This window comes from Rhinatrema bivittatum, chromosome 3 (genome assembly GCF_901001135.1).
Source record: "Rhinatrema bivittatum chromosome 3, aRhiBiv1.1, whole genome shotgun sequence".
NCBI lineage: Eukaryota > Metazoa > Chordata > Amphibia > Gymnophiona > Rhinatrematidae > Rhinatrema > Rhinatrema bivittatum.
Window position 1 is genome coordinate 145735833 of NC_042617.1, and position 20376 is coordinate 145756208.

The window sequence follows — 20376 nt, forward strand, 5'->3', positions numbered from 1 at the left end:
TCCCATTTGGTGTCATTAGACCACAACACTTTCTGCCACATGTAGACAGCATCCCCTAACTCTCTGCAAACACTACTGGTATGTGGCACATTGTACGGCTTTTCTTTTTTTTTTGCTGCCCTCCCATACAGACCACATTTGTGGAATAGTGTTGAAACTGTTTAACAGTAAACTATTTCCCCATTCTCAGCTAGAGGACTCTGTAGTTCTGTAAAGTAATCTTAGGCCTCAAGTGGCCTTTCACAGCAGTTTCCTTAACCAGGGTTTTGATCCAGCTAAAGATAAATGTCTGTAGGCTCAGGGTATTATTTGCATATATATAAAAAAATGTTTTGGACCAGTGATGAGCTAAATGAAGAAAAAGAGAAAAATTGTCTTTAGCCACTGATGCATGACAAATAAGCCCTAAAATGTATGAGAGATCAAAAAAAAGTTTATCATGTATGCGTATCTAGAAAACATTGTATTGTGGCAAATCTATATATGAGATATTAGGAGACTTTATTGACAATATCTTGGCAATGCCAAACTGTTTCCTCTTTACAACGCTGAACCAAAGAAAATGTCACAAATGATATTCAAACACTTTAAAGTTTTCTTTTAGACTGCATAATGTGAAAAATTATACAAGACTGTGCAGGCTTTTCTAAACAAATTTTGTAAAACTGTTATATATTTACACACTGGAAGTTCAATAAAGAAAGAGAAAATACCCATCCAGACTAAAGAATATGGGGCAGATTTTAAATACTTGCGCGATCGCATACTTTTGTTCGCGCACCAGGCGAACAAAAAGAATTATTACTAGAGGATGTCTGGAATGCTCTCCTGGAACAGGTGGTAAAAGCTATATCAATAAGGGACTTAAAAAAAAAAGTTTTGGGATAAAGCACAGAGGATTCTTAGATTGAAAAAAAAGAGAAGGATAGAGACATGACCTAGTGACAAGCAGGCCAGGGGAGTAGACAAGAGGTAGCCAGATTATTACCCTAGCAGTACTGTACTGGGATAAAATGCATGGAGTGTCTATAGTTAAAACCACACTTGAATAAGCACATGGTTTCACTACTATATTTTTTAGCTTAAATTATTACATTTTTTTTTTTATTAAACACAGAAGAATTAGTGTGTCACCAGCACATGACAATAAGACCACGGATAGAATTAGTACAGTACTTGTCATTACAGGAGAAAACTAACAGTGTACACCTACTGAGTTATATACTTTCTAACCATGGCCCATACTAGGTGGGATTTAAAAACGTATTTGATATCTTCTGAAAAGCTGTTGCTTCATATCTATGCGCGAGGCACACTATGATCCTCCACACATTAAAGTCAATGGCATTATCTTTCCAATTATTTAAAATCACCTGAATGGTCCTAGATACTGCAATAACATTAATACTGATATGTCACCCGTATGGTTATGTTTTGTTTGGATTTTATGATTTATAGCAGCTGTTCATAAATGAACAAAAATAAAAATGAAATGAAATATCACAGTTTCCCTTTTATGAGCTGTCAGGTCTTGATTCAAACTTAATGACTTCCAATTATATCTGGTCTTGAATGTGAAAGATTGAAGCAATCCTTTCCTAACCTCTTTCACAGCTTTGCTATAAACAGGAATAATAAAATATGAGACTGTTACAAAACCAACATAAAACTGTCTGAATTACCATAAATATTTGCCAGTTTAACTGGGATCCAAGCAGCCCTGTGGCCTATAAAATATAAAGATTGTGCTAAAAGAAGCTGATAAAGAGATTCATAATGATTTGTCATGCCATAATCTCCATGTCTTTCTCTCCAGCTCATGCACAATATTTTCCCCTCCAACAACGCCCAATACAAAAGATTTCTTCAGGGAACAAAAGCACTGATAAAATTGAGACACAGGCCCGGATTTTAAAAAGGTTACACGCGTGACAGGCCTATTTTAAAAGGCCCGGTCACGCCCATAAATTCCCGGGACATGTGTATGTCCCAGGGCATCAGGGAGTGGGCGGGGGGGGGGGGGGGGGGCCTGGGCTAGAGGCCCTCTGCCGCTGTGCTGGGAGTATCACGTGCCAGCAGGGTGCTGGCGCGCGTGCAAGTTGCACAATTCTGCACCCCCTTGCGCGTGCCGACCCCTGATTTTATAACATGCGCGCAGCTGCCTGTACATGTTATAAAATCGCACGTCCCATGTATGCGTGCCGGGTAGCACGCAAACAACTTTATAAGATCTACCCCACAGGTTTTACATAATCCAAAATATCAACACATTATCACGCATCCTGGGCTGTCCACTAAATTGGAAAGTTTGCTATTAGCAATACAGAAGTCCATATTTAAAAGGGTTTTCCAGGTAAGTAGGCAAACCAGCACAAAGCCTGAAATTTACATATCCCACTCCTCTAACTGGCTAAATGTTACCCAGGCAAAGTTTAGCCGGATAAATCAGGGGCATTCGGGGGGGGGGGGGGGGGGCGCGCAGGGGAGATGGGGTGTGTGCTAAGCTATAATCGATAAGCCAGGTCATGCCCAAGAGCTGCTCTAACATTATCCAGATATTGGGTACCCAGATAACTTTAAACCTACCTGGCTATGTTCAGAATACATCTGGGTAACTAAAAACAAACAACCACCAAAAAAGAACCTTCCAAACCAATAGGTCAATCCCAATTCCCTCCCCCTGAAAATTCTTTAAAAAACAAATGTCAGAGCATAGGGCCTAATTCCTTCCAAGCCTCCCCCCCCCAAATAAAAATGGAAAAAAATGCATGGCCATAGTGGTCCGAGGCTCCCCCCCCGTATCAAAATCACAGGTCTAACGCCGGGAACTCCCCTTTCTCCCCCATAAAGGTGATTGGTGCATGAGACGTTCTTATCACTCCTGGCGGTACATCCTGACAAGTATTTTGGATGGTAGGGGTGAGGGTAGGAGGGAAATCAATCCAACTGGGCTGGAAGAGTTGGGGTTTTTTTTTGTTTTTTTTAATTTAAAAAATATCTGACTGTGGGTTGATTATGGCTGTTTTTAAGTTGAAAGTTATATGGGCAAACTTACATGGATAACTTTGGCAGAAGATCTGTCCCACTAAATATTTGGCTAAAGTTACTAGGATAGCTTTGCCACACACAGGCCCTACTGAATATGGACCTCACAGTTTCTCAAATTACATCCACTTGAGATCCTGGGTCCGGGAAAGGGAATGCCTGTTTTGAAGCTTCCCGTCTCTCCCTAGAAGGTGGATTTGCAAAGGTGCGCCACACATATGTGCTACTGTATAAATGTCAAGAGCATGTGCGTCTTTTCGGTTTCATGTGAACATTTTACCGGGGGGGTGAGGGTGTCTAAATGTGTTCAAGGTTGGACTTGTTTTGCTGAAGCTTTTGGGGGGGGGGGGGGGGGGGAGGACTAGGTGATCTGGAGAAGGACTGGGTGAACTGGCGATTCCATGGACACATGCAGGTATTTTCAAAACTGTATGCGTACATACTTTATAAACTACCTACCTCTGCATGTGATTCTGGGTATTTGCTCACAGTGTCACTATTATTTCATGCACATAATGGGGCAGATTTCAAAAAACGCACACCCGGCACAAACAAGAGTACGCCGGATTTTAATAGATATGCGCGTATCTTTTAAAATCCGGGTTCGGCACGCGCAAGGGGGTGAGCATTTGTGTACCTTGCACGCGTCGAGCCCTGCGCACGCTGCCCGTTCCCTCCAGCTCCCCCCACCTTACCCTCCCTAACCCACCCTTTCCTTTATTCAAAATGTTACGCCTGCCCAAGGCAGGCGTAACTCGTGCACGCTGGCCGGCCGCCGGCGCGTGATTCCCCAGCCTGGGAGCAGTTTCGGAGGCCTCAGCCACGCCCCTGAAATGCCCCGGGCTGGAACCACACCCGTGGCCCCACCCCCGGATGACATGCCGCCGCGACACGCCCCCCGACACGCCCCCCAGGAAAGCCCCGGGACTTACGCGCATCCTGGGGCTTGCGCGCGCCGCCAAGCCTATTCAACATAGGTTCGGCGTGCACAGGGGGGAGCTTGGGGCAGGTTTTTGGGGGGTATGCATGTTTCTTACGCGCGTACCCCTTTGAAAATCTGCCCCAATATATGCACATATGTTTATAAAATGCATAGAGAAAAGTATGCATTTTCTTGCATTGGAAATATCCACGTGTACTGAACCATATGGGTGTAGTTTTGGAGCAGATACACAAGCTAATTTCTAAACTGTGGAGCTCCTGTCATGTAGTTTATAAAATAAAAAACTCTGATTTCCATATCCCCACTTATGCATATAAATGCTATACAGAGGTTAGATTTGAACGTGGGGCTCTAAATATTCAATTGATCAATGGCACTGAGCCTGCCAGTCTGGCTTTAGTAATTTTGAAAACAGAATTATACTAAATCAGCATTTGAATAGATTCCTGCCCTGTACTGACCATTTGTGTTTCTATCAGTTTAAATTTTCCAGCTATCGAGTATAAAATAGGATAGGTTTTTTTTTATGCTTAGCAGGTATGATTGCAGGAAAAAACTGTAATGGATACTTGTTTTGTTATATTGGTTTATTGTATTTTGTCATTTCAATTGTGAATGTAAAATTGTAAATCACCTAGAATTTCAGTTGGGCGGTCTATAAATTATAAGTGAATAGAAATAAATAAATGTTTGTTCAAGTAGTAACTATTTCAGGGAATCTTCAGAAATGGGATGCGAAAACCATTCACTATTCTGTTTTAAATATGCATACTTTGGGATAATACATTCTGAAAATCCTAATTCCTCCCTTATTCTAATTAGCTTTTACCTTTTGTGATGCTTGGACACAATATCTACAGTTGTCATCCTTAACACTTTGGGCCAGATTTTTAAACCTATATTTGTGTGTGCTACCTGGAGCGCCATTCCCCAGCCCAGGGCCTGGTTCGGAGGCCTCAGCCACGCCCCTGGAACGCCCCCAGGCCGGCACCACGCCCCCGTCCCCGGAACGCCCCCGAACATTGTGCCGCGCCCGACACACCCTCGACATGCCCCCAAGCAAAGCCCCAGGACTTACGCGCCTTGGCGCGCAGGGCTTTTAAAATCTACCCCTTAGTGTAGCTGCGTTTAAAAAAAAAAAAGGTTTGGACAAGTTCCTGGAGTTAAAATCCATTTCATCTCTCTATCTTGGGTTCATCCCCATAAAAAGCCTTTCCAAGGCAAAAGAGTCGCCTAGTTATTCTGAAGCATTGGCGAAATTAAGTAGACATCCTCCCTATTGCAGCATGGCAGATATGCCTATGACCTGGATACTGGGGCCAAGTGGCTTGGCCCCAGTATCCAGCCACTTACAAAGATGACAAGATGATAAGATGCAAAATAACAAACCGGAAACTGATCCAATACTGCAGTAGCGACCAAAACAAGAGGATCAATTAACACCAGGAATTCTTTATTCTGCACAAATCATCATAAAAAGCCCGACTCAGGCCAAGTTTCGCTCTTTTGAGCTGCTTCAGGGGCCATCAGAACAAAACAGATATAATCTCATATAAACACATATAAATACAAATAAAAACATATACACCATACATACAAAATAAAATCATATGAAATCAAATAAAAATATTCAAAAACATAACAAATGAAAATTGTGACAATACTCAGTGACAAAAAACTGGAAACATGTTAAAAATGGTCTAATCTAATAAAATAAATAAAATAACAAAATGTGACATCCTTCCTGATAAGAAGACCTTATATCTGTGTGTGTAATTATATATATGCCTATATCTAAATGAATTGGTGCAGTTTATTAGTTTGTTAAAAAAAACTTTTTTTTTTTTTTATTAAAAATAATCTTTATCTATTGATTTTTTGAATGTGTAAATACCTATTACATTTGATGCAGGTGGTTGTCTCCATACAGCAGTTCAGCTTCTATGGGGGCCTCATTTTCTAAAGTATTGCAGGCCTGCAATACTTTAGGGAATGAGGGGTGGGGGGCCGAAACGGGGGGTGGGCCTGTGCTAGCCGGCAGCGATCGCACCATCGCGGTGTGATCGCTGCTGGTTTCGCACCCAATAGTGCCACCATAGAAGGTGTAGCTATTGGGCGCGAACTCGGACGCGAAAAGGGCCTTACCTTTTCGTCGTCCGCGGCATCGGCCCCGGTGACGCCCCGACTCCTCCTCTTCCGGGGCCGACACCGCCCTCATTTTGGTATCGCGTGCGATCCGGGTGGAAAATGAGGCCCTGAGTGTGCTAAAAATGTATACAAAGTAAATTGACCAAAAGAAAAATAGTTTTAAGGAAATTAAACTATCCCCCTCAAGATCAATGATAAAAGAAATTAAAACCAATTAAGAACCATTTTTTTGAAACAATGTTACACATCGACGTCTGGCTAGAACTCTCATTGTATGTTGCCAGAAATAAACCATGCCAGAGATCAACCCAGATTATACTAGCTGACACAAACTGACAACCTTTTAAATAATTATGTCTTAAAAACATCTAGCCTAATTTTAAGGATATATCTTAAGAAGCAACACATTACCAAAGCAGTACTATCGGCTGACAGCGATTTAAATGCCAACTTCGCGCTGAAGTAAAAAACAGTTTATTTTTAAAAAAAGGATGTACGTGGGCAAGACCATTGCACAAACGAATAATTGAGCAAAAGAGTGCAGTGAATAGAAAGGTGGATGGTAAACCATTAGTAGCACACAGCATTGAAGCAGGACAATTTTGATGAATATAGGTTTTGCACTATTAAAAAACTGAATAAAAATTGGAGAGGTAGAAATTTTGATCAGAACCTTTTGAGAATAGAACAAAAATTTATCTTTGATTTTAATACAATGTCACCAAATGGTCTTAATAATGAGATAGATTTTTCTGTTTTCTTATGATTCTTTATTTTTTTTAGTTATTCAGCTGATGATATGGTTTGGATATTATTTTTTTGAGTTTTATATTTATTTATCTTTATCACATTTTTAAGACATATGGTCACACTGTTTTTTCAATTTATGGAACAACCTTTGATACATGAGTGTATAAATGTTTTAAAAATTGTTTAAAATCACAGGAATTTCTGACCCACTTTTATAAGCTAAAATATTAAAGAACTTATGTGTGCAATGGTTTTGCTAAGCAACTGTAGATGTCCTGTTTAAAAACACAAGGAATTTTATTTTCTCATCCTTAAGCAATATAACATTATTTATGTTAGTGTCACTATCGTTCTAGAATAGTTTATTGATTGTATGTGTGTGCTGAGTTTTATATATGTATATATATATCAGTTATTTTATTGGTGCCATTTTTTATTTCACTTTTTTATTCATATTTTTATAATGCATGGTGGTAGTTTTCCTGAATCGATTATAAAAATATGAATAAAAAAGAAAATAAAAAATGGCACCAATAAAATAACATATTATATATATATATATATATATATATATATATACACACACACACACATACACACATACATACACACACACACACACACACACATATAAAATTCAGCACACACATACAATCAAACTATTTGGTAATATGTTGCTTCTTAAGATATATCCTTAAAATTAGGCTATACGTTTTTAAGATGTAATTATTTAAAAGGCTGATAGTTCATGAGTCGGCTAGTATAATCTGGGTTGATCTCTGGCATAATTTATTTCTGGCAACATACACTGAGGGGTAGATTTTAAAAGCCCTGCACCGGCGCACCTATTTTGCATAGGCTGCCGGCACGCGCAAAGCCCCAGGACGCGCATAAGTCCCGGGGCTTCGTAAAAAGGGTGGGAGGGGGCAAGTCTGTGGTCAGGTAGCAGTCCCGATTCCCCTGGCACTGTGGCCTGTGCTGCCGGGGGATGCCAAGGCGGCGCGTGCAAGTTACGCCTGCCTCAAGCAGGCGTAACTTGCACAACAAAGGTAGGGGGGGGATTTAGGTAGGGCTGGGGGGTGGGGGGATGCAGAAGGAAAGTTCCCTCCGAGGCCGCTCCAATTTCAGAGCGGCCTCGGAGGGAACGGAGGCAGGCTACGCGGCTCGGCGCGCGCAGGCTGCCGATTTTGCACAGCCTTGCACGCACCGACCCCGGCGTACTTTTGTTTGCGCCGGTTGCACGAACAAAAGTACGCGCGAGCGTACTTTAAGATCTACCTCAGCGAGTTCTAGCCAGATGTCGATGTGTAACATTGTTTTAAAAAAAAAAAAGGTTCTTAATTGGTTTTAATTTCTTTTATCATTGATCTTGAAGGGGATAGTTTAATTTCCTTAAAACTATTTTTGCTTTGGTCAAAGAAGCTGAACTGCTGTATGGAGACAACCACCGGCATCAAATGTAATAGGTATTTAGACATTCAAAAAATCAATAGATAAAAACTTTTTTATTAAAAATAATCTTTAACAAACTAATAGACTGCACCAATTCATTTAAATTATATATATATATATATATATATATATATATATATAAATATAATTACACACACAGATATTAGGTCTTCTTACAAGGAAGGATGTCACATTTTGTTATTTTATTTAATTTATTAGATTAGACCATCTTTAACATGTTTCCAGTTTTTTGTCACTGAGTATTGTCACAATTTTCGTTTATTATGTTTTTGAATATTTTTGATTTCATATTATTTCATATGATTTTATTTTGTATGTATGGTGTATATGTTTGCATTTATATGTTTTTATATGAGATTATATCTGTTTTCTTCTGATAGCCCCTTAAGCAGCTCAAATGAGCGAAACTTGGCCTGAGTTGGGCTTTTTATGATGTTTTGTGCAGAATAAAGAATTCCTGGTGTTCACAAATAAAAATGCTGCACATGGATTTTACCATGGCTGTTTCTAAATTTAAATCAAAGATAAAATCCTTGGATGGGGGGGGGGGGGGGGGGTGAGGTGGGATGGGTTTGATATTATTGTTTGACCAACATGAATGTGTACTATTTTTTTTTTATTCTGGTGGGATGTACATAGTATTTTGTGTAGGAGTTTCTAAGGCTTCTCTTTCCATTTCTCAGGTCTGTGTTTCAGCAGGCTTGTTTTTCTATACTATGGTGTTGAAGTTACTCTCTTGGCATGTTCGGGGGAATTAATAGTACGATTGAAAGGAAACACTTGCTCACTAATTTGAGGAGGGCAGATGTGTTAATTGCTTATTTTTGTATTTTTTTTTTTTTTTAAAGAAACTCACCTTTCTGCCTCTAAACATCGAAATTTGCAAATGGGATAGGGGCAAGTTGTCTCCTCTAGTTTTACATTTCATAAGAAAGGGGAGGAGATTTTGGTTGCAAAGAACTGTTCTTTTGTTATCTAGGATCAGATATTGGGTAAAAATCAGAAGATACGCCATGGTCATAAACAAAATTAATTGTCATCTACTCTAATAAACTTATACACCCCTAATTCAGGAGTGTCTGCCTTCTTTTCCATCTCTCAGATGTTAAAATCGCACACCAGGGGTCTATTTGTTTAGGAGGGGCCTGTGTACTTTCTCTAAAGTACAGGTCTGAGGATAATATTGGGAATAAGTATGATACCCGAATATTTAAAAATGAGTGCACGCACTCCATGCTGCTTGGGCTGAAGCTAATAGGGGTGCAAGGGACTGTACTTCTTTTCAGGGCTTTAAATTTACTCTTGCATTGATTTCTGGTTTATGTCCTCTGATCTATTGACCTCACTGCAAGCTTTTGATATTGGTTCCAACTATTTATCAGATCATGCTCAGCTGACTTTGGTGCTTGGAGGGTTTTTATGGAGGTTTCCCTGCCCAGACTCTGGTCAATGAATAGGCATCTTTTGTCTGGTCCAGATTTTGTACTGAAAAATCACAAGAGGCCTGGGAGGAATACTTGAAGTTTAATTACAACAAGGTCACTCACATATTAACCGTGTGGGATGCTGCTAAAGCTATCCTTAGGGGCAGATTATGTCCCTGGCCTCCACTGTCACAGACAAGAGAAGCTTACCACCCTAAAAGCACAATTGTTCCTATTGGAGAAGCTAAGTCAATAGGGAGACAACAGACAAATCATTCTGGAGCAAGTGATATGGCTGAGAGAGGAAAATAACACTTTGGAATGTTCTCAGACAGTGAACTATATGACAAAATGGCATTTTATGAGCATGCAAATAAAACTCCTAAGCTATTGTTATGGTAGTTAAAGCGGTTAAGAATTCACAGAGGAGTTAATACAAATTTTTCATGGCAGGAGACCAAATGTGTTTCTAACCAATTGGCCCAGAACTTTGCAGAGTTTTATAAAATAGTTTTATGCTTCTCAATTATCTGTGAAACAGGATATAATGTTAGACTGGTTAAAAAAAACTAAATCTGCCAAAGTTAGATGTAGCTGTGGCGAGTTTGATTAGCACATCTTTCTCTTTGTTGGAAGTGGATAGGGCTATAAAACGTTTGAAAAGTATTAAAGCAGTAGGTCCAGATGTTCTTCCTGTTTAACTCTACAAACCATGGTGGATACAGTTTTGCTTCAGTTTTGATGGTGGTTTTTAATGAGATGCTATCACAGAGTAAGCTGTCTGCATCTTTCTACGAAACTTCGATCTCTGTGATTCCTAAGGAAGGCAAAAATCCTGCGTTATGTGCTAGCTATAGGCCAATCTCTTCGCTGAATACAGATTATAAGATTTTCACAAATGTTCTACGCTTTCTTCTTGAGCATTACATTACCAACTTTGGTACATTCTGACCAAACAGAATTTTTCAAAGGGTATTACGGGTATGATAATATGTGGCGTCCGCTTAATGTTCTGCATGTTGTTGATTCCAGGTCTGCGGTGATTTTCATTAGAGACAGAGAAAGCATTTGACAGGACTGAATGGCCCTACTACATGTTTAAGGTGTTAGGTGAGTTTGGTTTTGGGGAGATCTTTATTGGCTGGATTAAAAGTGCTATATTTAGCCCCTATGGCTGCAAGTGAGGGTAAATGTTTGGTTGTTCTCCTCTTTTAGGTCATAGAATGCAGCAAGGGTGCTCCTTATTGTCTTTGATGTTCCCGTGGGCACCGGAACCATTAGCAGTCCAGGTTGGAGCTGATAAGGAATTTAGGGGAATTATGGTGGGGCGTGAATCCCATTCCTTTTCTTTATGTGCAAATGGTGTGTTAATCCCTTCGGCACTTAATGGACATTCTTAGAACTTTTGGTTTAAAATTTCTGGCTTTTCGGTTAATTTTTCTGAAGTCCTTGATTAGGTCATGCTGTACAGATGGAGCCTCCGCCTTCGTTTGTCAAGAATTTCAGGGGGCTTCTCAGTTTTAGGTATTTGGAAATAATAATTTCAAATGATTTGACGTCGATATATCTATTACATTATGGTAGATTGCTGGAAGAAGTTAGAGTGGACTTGCAGAACTAGAGAGGTACGGTGGTCTCCTAGCTAGGAGACATTTGGGCAATTAAGATGTTTATTTTAGCCTCCCAACTCCCAGTTTGGCTTCCACTTGTGTCCTTCCCACCACCCGCCCAAAAAAAAAAAATTATTTGTAAATTCATTTGGAAAGGAGAAGGCTACAGTCAGACTACAAATATTAGTTTCTTCTAATTTGCAGGGTGGCGGGGAACAGAACTGGCTTTCCAAATGTTCAGTTATACGTAGCGTATGTGCTTGACTGGGCTCCTATGGTGTAGGCCGGGGACTACTAATCATTGGCTTGGTCTTGAAGCATTCTTGACTTATCCCCTGCCTCTGCTGGCACTAGGTTTTTTGTCCTCATAAGATGGGTCTGAGGCAATTGTGGACCACATTTTTCTTCCTGTTGTAGTTAAAATTTGGCAGAAATTGTGTGTATTGTTGAATGTCTCTCCCTCTTACTCTCCAGATCTGCCCAATGGTTCAACAAAGATATGAGGAAGGCTTTTTAGGGCTCTCCTGGGAAGAATATGCCCTCTTAAATGTGCCCAATTGTTTGTTAATGGGAAATTTGTATCTTGGGATGAAGTACAGTAGTGAGGTGACGGATTGCTGCTTTTCAATATTTCCAGATTAAGTATTTCGTTACCGCACCAGAGAGCCAGTTATTCTTTCTGCGTAATCATTTGGGCTTGGAGAGGGTGCTATTTGGGAAAAGTAAACTTCCAGGTCTGCTATTTCACCTGTATAAAGTTAGAAAATCAGAAGCTCCAGCCCCTCTGCATCTCTATATTCAAGGGTGGAAGCATTGGGTCCACGAGACTTTTCAGTTGGTTGGGCTGCAATTTGGAAAGATACATATCTGTGTTCTGTTTCCAAGAGCCTGGTCAATACTCGTGCATATACGATTCAGGTCCCTTTTCTTACTCCCTATAGACTGAGTAAGTGGGATTCTTCAGATTCCCCACTTTGCTGGAAGAACATTTTACCATTCGTGGTGGGATTGCCCTCTGATTCAGGGTTACTGGAAGGAGGTGCATTGTGGCATCTCTACGACAGGGACTCTAGATATACCCCGTGTGATTTCTGGGTTTCTGTTAGGAAAATATCCCCGAAACCCCCTCCCCTAAGAGCCAATGTTGATTAACTCGAAGCTTATTACTGGTGGCATGGGGTGTTATTAGCCAAGTGTTGGAAAGATCCACCTCTCCTTCAAGAACTGGTTGAGTAAAGCGTGGGATGTTTGCATGGAAAAAATGACTTGTGAGTTAGAGAGATTTATTGCTATCTCGTCCCCTTTCCTAGCCTGGAGGACCGCACAGGTGTTCCATTGTGGTTGCAAATGCTTCTGATGTTCTGTAGAGTTCTCTGAAGTTAAGTCTGTTTTATCTTTGCTACAGCTCACTCTGTTTCTCATTGGAATTTATTTTTTTTAAATATTGCGATTTTTGGGTTTGAACTCTGGTAAAGGGTGGGGGAGGTTTCTTTGCAGTACCCTGCCCCCCCCCCTTTTTTTTTTCCTTTATTGGGGTCCTCTTATAATGGAGGGAGGCTATCCCTATTTTTCTCATATTTACTATTTGCTGGCTTCTTGTTTTTATTCTTTTTTTAGATTGTTATGTTTGGTTGTCATCAAATCATATTCCTGTTTCTTTCTTTCATGTCATGGGCTTTGTTCTCCCTTTTTGGCTTCATATGGTTTCTGTAACTTGCATATTGGCCTGCCCTCTATTTGTGATTGTAATTGTGATTTGTTCTCTTTTTAATGCTCCATAAAACGTTTTAGAGACAAAAATATAAACTGCAGGGCTGCCAGGCCCTCAATGCCTTCTACCTCCACCTGAGAAGGAGCATTTTGTAATTTCCATGCTTTCCTGCTCATCCAGTGGCTGCGCTTCAGCCCTCTTTTCGGTGGCGGACTCTTCTCCTACCTCCACGGGCTCAGTTTTATTAAATGCACCTGGTAACAGTACCTCCCCACCCCCCAGCCTGCCTATCCCAAGTCAGGTGATCAGATTTCCCCTCCCTCATGGGCAATGTAGTTTCTAACTGTGGTACGAATGACCTAGATGTATCCTTAAAGACCCAATTTCTTTGTGGCCAGTTTTTCTGCTATTTTCTTTGCTCTCTAGGAAAGAATTGTGATGAGGACACAAGCACCTCATCACAATAAGTCATGTCTGCAAAGCATGATTACGGGAGCAATGATGTCAACACCTACTCACAAATATAGCAGATTAGTCCTTTAATAGAGTGCAGTAGATATGGAAAACCAGGATATAGAAGCCTTTTCTTACAATACTGCTTGGGATGCAATCCTTCATATGCCCCAGGATTTGCACGACTGACAGCAGAACAGGAAAGGAGCTGGAGAACCGCACTCCATATGGGAAGGAATTTCTCTTCTGCTTTTTTGCTTTGCTCTTCATCCTCTTCAAAAAGAGATAAAGCAGCGGCTGAAGGAGACAGAGGCACATGAGACTCAGATGATGAATACCCAAGAAGAAAGGTGGGTAAGAGAGACTAGAACAAAGGGATGATAGATTAAAATGAAAGAGAAATATAGAGAGAGAATATGATGCTTGAGAACATAGTAACAGTAGATGATGGCAGAAAATGACTAAACTGTCCATTCAGTCTGCCCAGTTATTCTTGCCCATACTGCTAAGGATGTATCGCAGCTGACAACCATATTGCAAGACCAGTTGTAAGATACCACTGCTTATCTGGGGCAGATATGGTCATCTTTCTCCTTTAAACTCTATCATCTTGGGGGGAATGAACATTATAAGATCCCCTACGTAGTTCCCACCCTCTTTTCCCATATCTAACCAAAAGGTTCTGTGATAATCCAAATTACCAACAATACTTGCTTGACTGTTGCCCAAGCATCCAGGCCTAAGTCCCTTATGTAGCCTAGCAGATAGACCTGCCAAAGTAAGTACTTGTGTTTCTGCTAGGACTTCTAACATTTCATATTACTCAATTCTGGCCACCTCAACACTGGTTGCTGAATTGCTTGAATAGGGCACTTTCTACATCTGCTGCTAGGTTATTTATCTCTCTCTTTTTTTTTTTTTGCAATTATTTCATGCCCTCTTAAATTGTGTTAGTCTCCACCATCTGCTCCAGGAGGGCATCGCATACATCTACCAGCCTTTCCAAGGAAACATATTTCCCCGATGTTGTTCCTGAGACTCCTGTGTCAGAGTCCCATATCATGACCCCTTCCTGTACATTAGAAAAAAAAGTTTATTGCTTGTGCATTAATATTTTTAGGTATTTGAATGTCTCTACCATATCGCCTTTGTCACTCCTCTCCAGAAAGATATACGTATTTAGTCATCTCATGGTTTTTAGTTCCGATCCCACACCATTTTGGTAGCCCTTCTTTGGAGTACCTCCAACCTATCTATATCCTTTCAGAGATATAGTCTCCAGAATTGAACATGATTATATGCCAGGTAAGGTTTCTCCAATGACCTACACAATGGCACAATCACTTTCTTTTTACTACCAGTTATGCCTCTCACTATGCACTCCAACATCCCTCTAGCTCTGGCTGCCACCTTGTTGCATGGTTTTGCTACCTTGAAATCATCGGATATTATCATCCCACTGTCTCTTTCCTGCTCAGGAGACATCGGTATCTCCCCTCCAACATGTACTGCTCCCTTGGATTTTGGTAACCATAACACTTAGCTGCCAAGCAGTCAACCATGCCTTGAGCTTTGGCTTCTTTTGCTATTGTAACAGGTCATTCAGCAGACCTACCAGAACCTCTCAGAGATCCTTTAATATCTTCCGACGTCTCTCATCTGACCCTATGGTTTTGTCCACTTTCACCCAAACCCTCTTTCATAAATTATATGGCATCTATCCCACTACCGTATGCACCCTTGCTGACAATTTGCGGCCCTTCTCCAATCCTTTCTTCGGTAAACCCCATACAGAAGTATCTCTTTAGCATTTTTTCCTTGTACCCTTCCACCCATTTCTCCTTTGTAGCTCAGTTTTGCAATCTCATCTCTGCTCTTCCTTTCACAGACATACCTGAAACTGTCATCACTTCCTTTGCCTCTTTATGTTTCTTTTCTTCTGCTTTTGCATTCCTGGACTACCTTTCTCCTCTTTTTCAGATTTACCATATATTAATTCCTTTGATCTGTTTTTGTTATGTTTTGAATACTATATTTTTTTTTGTCCCTACTTTTTCAACCAACCCTTTGGAAATTCTATTGGTCTTTTCTTTTGAAGGGAAAGGAAGGTTGTTTGATAGGAGTTTGATGCTACTCGAGCATTTGTTCAGGCCCACCTGCAGACAATGACACTGATACACTGTAGAGTGTAGCATGAACAAGTAAAGCGTGTTATCGGTGAGGACAATTTAAAAAAAAAAAGAGACATTACAAAAAAAGTATAAATAATGACAAAAAAAAAAGAAAACCTAGGAACAAATTAAAAAAAGAAAGCAACAAACATCAGGCAGGTCGAGAAACATTTTTCACTGCATGCATGTCAGAACAATAAAAGTACTCTAGCACACCTTACATCATATTGAGTTCAACAAATGGAGAACCCTTGACCACTGGACATGGATACAAGATGTTATGTGCTATCCTTCAGAAGGGCGGTTCACAATCTGGATTCACCATCGTGTCCAGACTCCAAAATTTGCTATTTTCAGCAGCTGCACCAATACTGGATTTTAATCACTTACGTTTTACATGACGCATTGAGATTTGCAATGCATGCAAACCATGCCAATATCACATAATACAGAAAGCCTATTCTGTGTATGTCAGGCTCAGCCAGTCTTCAAACTGGTGATCCCTGGAGCAAGCAGCCGGGAGACTTACTAGGCAGCCACAATTCCAAGTGAAGGACGCAGGAAATCTTAGTAACCTTGCCCTCTCTGATGGATGTTTTAAGTTAAACCCAACATTCAGCTTACTGGAGCCAGTCCTGATTGGCCACCCTATTTAAATCCCCCCCCCCCCCCCCCACAGTCATGTTTTCTGCTGTTGCAACAAACCCCATGGATCCATTTCCTGTACTCAGCTTTCCTTCCCTGTCCAAATCCTTGCCTTGTTCCATCCCTGTTCCTGCTTACCTGCCTTTCTGGACCCTTAGATTCCAGCCCTGATTCTTGGACTACATTTTTGGCTTTTTTTTTTTTTTTTTTAAACCTGAGCCTGGACCCGATTTGCCTTGATGATACTGGGAATGCCTATTTACTAATGAGGGTCTTCATCTGTCAATTGCCTATGGTCCAACAAGAAAATTAATGTATAAAATACTTTGCCCCTGTAAATGCCTCTTTTTAGTGCATGTAAACGCATGTGTGGAATCCCTTCTTTGTGTACTTTCACGTGCACATCCCCTCCCACCACCCCCCCTGGCAATTTTCAAAAGCCCATTTACGCACATAAAACCACTCGCTTTGTATGTATATCCTTTTGAAAATTCAGCCCTTTATATTCAGTTTTAATTTTCCTAGGTTTTAACTCCTGATGCAGGCAGATTTCACTGAAACATGGCCATGGCAGGTTTTGAGAGCTCTATTTTGTTTTTGGAGGGTTTTGTTTTTTTTTAAAAACCTTTTTTGTGAATATATCTATGTTTGATTTTATTTCACTATTTATACTGTCAGCGTTTATTTACCCACTTTGTCTTATTACATTTAAAAGCTTTTCTGTTGCCACCACTGATTTCCAAGCTGTACAGTAATCAGATTTATTTCTGAAAGTTACAGTACAACAGAAAACTAAAAACCACTAAAGCCCCCCCCCCAAAAAAAAAGTATCTTAGTAAGAGTTCAAAACAAGAAATGCTGAGATCTTCATATGCATATATCAGATACATATGGGTGCATATATCAGATACATATGGGTGCATACATAGCTAGAGATATTGCATACAAAAATAGAAAGACTGACCCAATTCTTTCCCCTTATTCCCAGTCATCATCTCCGAGGTGCCCACTGACCCTCTAGTAGTATCCCATCAAGAACAGTTCACAAGGGACAGATTCTTAAAGGATCTTGATGCAACCTGGAAGGCTGAGCTTCCCCAAAATTTTGCATCTATTTCTAATAGGTTTCATTTTGAAATGGATAAGTATTACTTATTGATACAGCTGTCAAGTGTCAACTAAATGAAACATGGTTAGAAACACCAAACTGTTTTGAGAGAAAGCTATTGGGGGCGACTTACCCTCCCTCGCTCTCTGCCTCCTCCGAGCTGGGGTGCTTCGCCGGGCCTCTCGCTGCCTCTGCTCGCTTCTTCTTCGCTGCTCTGTGAAGAGGGCTGATCCTGCGAGCCTCTGCCTTTCCCTGCAGCTCATTCCGAATCTGCTCCCTCAGCTTGGGGATGGCTTCTTTCAGAAATTTCACCTCCTCTTTGAGCTCTTCCACACTTTCCAGCAAACTTCCCAGCTTGTGCAGTATCTGCAGCTGCTGTCCTTGCGATGCCGTCGCGGCCCCTGGGCCGTCAGCGGCTGCTGCATGCAACCAGTTGATCGCGGCCGGTCTCACGGGGAAACGCACGGCTGTTCTAGGTTTCCAGACTTTGCTGTACCACACATAGGCCAAGCTTAGCCCGGCAGTCCCAGCCAGGACCCCCAGTACCAGCCCTTTATTTTCCGATTGGGACATTTGTTTGGTTTGTCTGAAGTTACAAACAGAAAAAAAAAAAAAAAAAGTATAACTGATGAGCTTTCATTCCATGATCCCCCAACCCCCCCAAAAAAGCTTCCCAGTTTAACCATACAGAACGTGTAGCTATTTATTACATATCTGTCTTGAAGGTCATATGTACAAAACTATAAAAATGTGAACAACTATTCTTTGCTACCACAGAAATAAATAATTCAAAATTTTACAAACAGTATATTACTCTATTCTGAAAACCATCAGTGAAACTCCCTAATCACTTAATCTGCATAATGGTGCTGCATACATAGTCCTGTGGCACAGTAAGGGATGGTATGCCCTAAGGATACCCCTGAAGTGAGATCCCTTTTGGTGAGGTCCAGCCTGTAACTGGATAGTTTTGAAGAAGGATCCATAGAGAGCTGGGCAGGCGGAGAGGAGCCTGAAGAGAGGAGGATGAGAGAAGTTAATACAGAGTAGGGGGAGTTGCTGCTGCTGACCCATGGGTAGGGATACCAGAGGTCCCAAGGAGGATCATAACCACAGGAGTAAAGTAGCTAACAGGTCAAATTTCACAGGGCTTAAAGTGTCTAACTTTCAGAGGTAGGCACCTAAACTGGTCCTTCTGACAAGCAACTTTGGATAAATTTAGAGGCCTAAAATGTGAGCCTTGCTAGAGACAGAGTCAGGTCCTGGGAGAGAAGGGACGTTAGGCACCAAGAGCTGGTTTTCTGTGCTAGGCGCCTAACCTGGGGTAGCCAAATCCGAGCAAACCTAAATCTGGCCACCTACATCCTCCTTTCCTTCCACTCCTTTTTTGAACTTGAAGAGCGAGGAAGGACCTGACAACCCCTCCCCCTCCAACATTATTCCTCCTTTGCGCCAGACTAATTACAAATTATTTTTTTTTAAATCTCACTGTCCCATCTGCCTGTCCTCCCTCAAAAATGATTAAAAAAAAAAAAAAAAGTGTCCAGTGACCCCCATCCTCCCTCCCAAATTCTGCATGTAAGTATATATAACAGAAAGTCTTGGTGGTCCAGCTCCCCACTTCCTTCCTTCCTTCCAGCCATAATTTTTCTACATCATATAATCCCCAGAGCCTCTCCTACTCCCTCCATCCCTTCCTGAGGGCAAGAGGACGTGCCTGCCAGGGATCCCTCCCCCACCACGCTTCCCTCCTGGCCCCAGATTATTCTTTAAACAATTCTTGAAGTCAAGAGGGCCAGTGCAAGTGTGAATGGTTAGCTTGATGTTTCCAAAAGCATTTTTAAGAGAACAGAGCTAGCCGGCTAAGTTTCGGCAGAGCGCCATAATGCTAGGAGGTTATGTTTTCCTTGCTTAGATTTAGGACAATTTTCAGTCAAAAATCTAGCTGGCTAGCATCTGCTAAAAATCAGCTTAATTTAGGACAACAACATTTGGCCGGTTAAGATAAACTCTCAGTCCTTTTTTTTTTTTTTTTTTTTTATTTTAAATGGATCTGTAAGTGTCCTGTAAGGAGCGATTCCTCTTTGCAAACCAGAAATGTGGAAGCTGATGTGAACAAGGAGGTTTTCTGAAGCCTAGGCATGCTGCTGGTGAGAACTGTACTCTCCGTCAATAATCTCATCAAGCGGGAGGGAGTTGTTGGAGAAAGAACTCCAATAGTGCATGAAGAAGCCGAGGACTGGGCAAAGAGACTCAGAGAACAGAATCAGTTACCGTTACAGTCACTGTTACTCAGCAAAGTGAGGCTGGGAAAGTAACCTTGAAGTTATCTCCGTGCTGGCAGTCTGATAGTTCCTACAAGCAGGGAGTAATAACCTACTGGAAATATTGGACAGCGTTTGAATGGAATCTCTACCTTGAATTATTAAAGCACTGAACCCTGTTTCACAGCTTATTTGCTAAATTAGGCTAATAAAGCAGGCAAGCTGAGTACACAACTGTGCAATGTGCATTTTTAGAAGAAAACAGCAAGATGGAGCACAGCTTTGTCCAGAGAACAGTGTAAATGTATTATTTTTTGCCATCTGGTGTCCACCGTACTTTTCTGCTTAACCAAATGTACTGTAAACTCAGATAGCTTATTCAGGAACCTTGGAACACACTAGATACATAAAATAGCACCCAAATGGCACCTGCGTGACTGTGTGGTTTTAAGATGGTCTGGACTGTTTTGGTCATTTATGGACTGTTGTACAAATCGTGGTGGATTTTTCTAAATGGGTACAAAATAGTGATGTGTCCCACCATTTTTGGTTGGTATTAAAAACATGTGAAAGGGAACCGAGAAGAAACCCCATTAAATTTCATATGAACTGGAAGAAAATTCTCAAGCTC

General features: G+C 41.0%; 1 protein-coding gene across 8 annotated transcripts in view; it reads right to left on the reverse strand.

Annotated features, from left to right (window-relative positions):
- Nucleotides 1-20376, reverse strand: part of RMDN2 (regulator of microtubule dynamics 2) — a 252019-nt gene that overhangs the window by 196764 nt on the left and 34879 nt on the right. For all 8 annotated transcript variants that reach the window (XM_029593795.1, XM_029593793.1, XM_029593796.1 and 5 more), the window contains one exon: nucleotides 17615-18067. In XM_029593795.1, the coding sequence (XP_029449655.1) occupies nucleotides 17615-18054 (440 nt within the window). In that variant the 5' untranslated portion in view covers nucleotides 18055-18067. The remainder of the gene's footprint in view (nucleotides 1-17614; nucleotides 18068-20376) is intronic.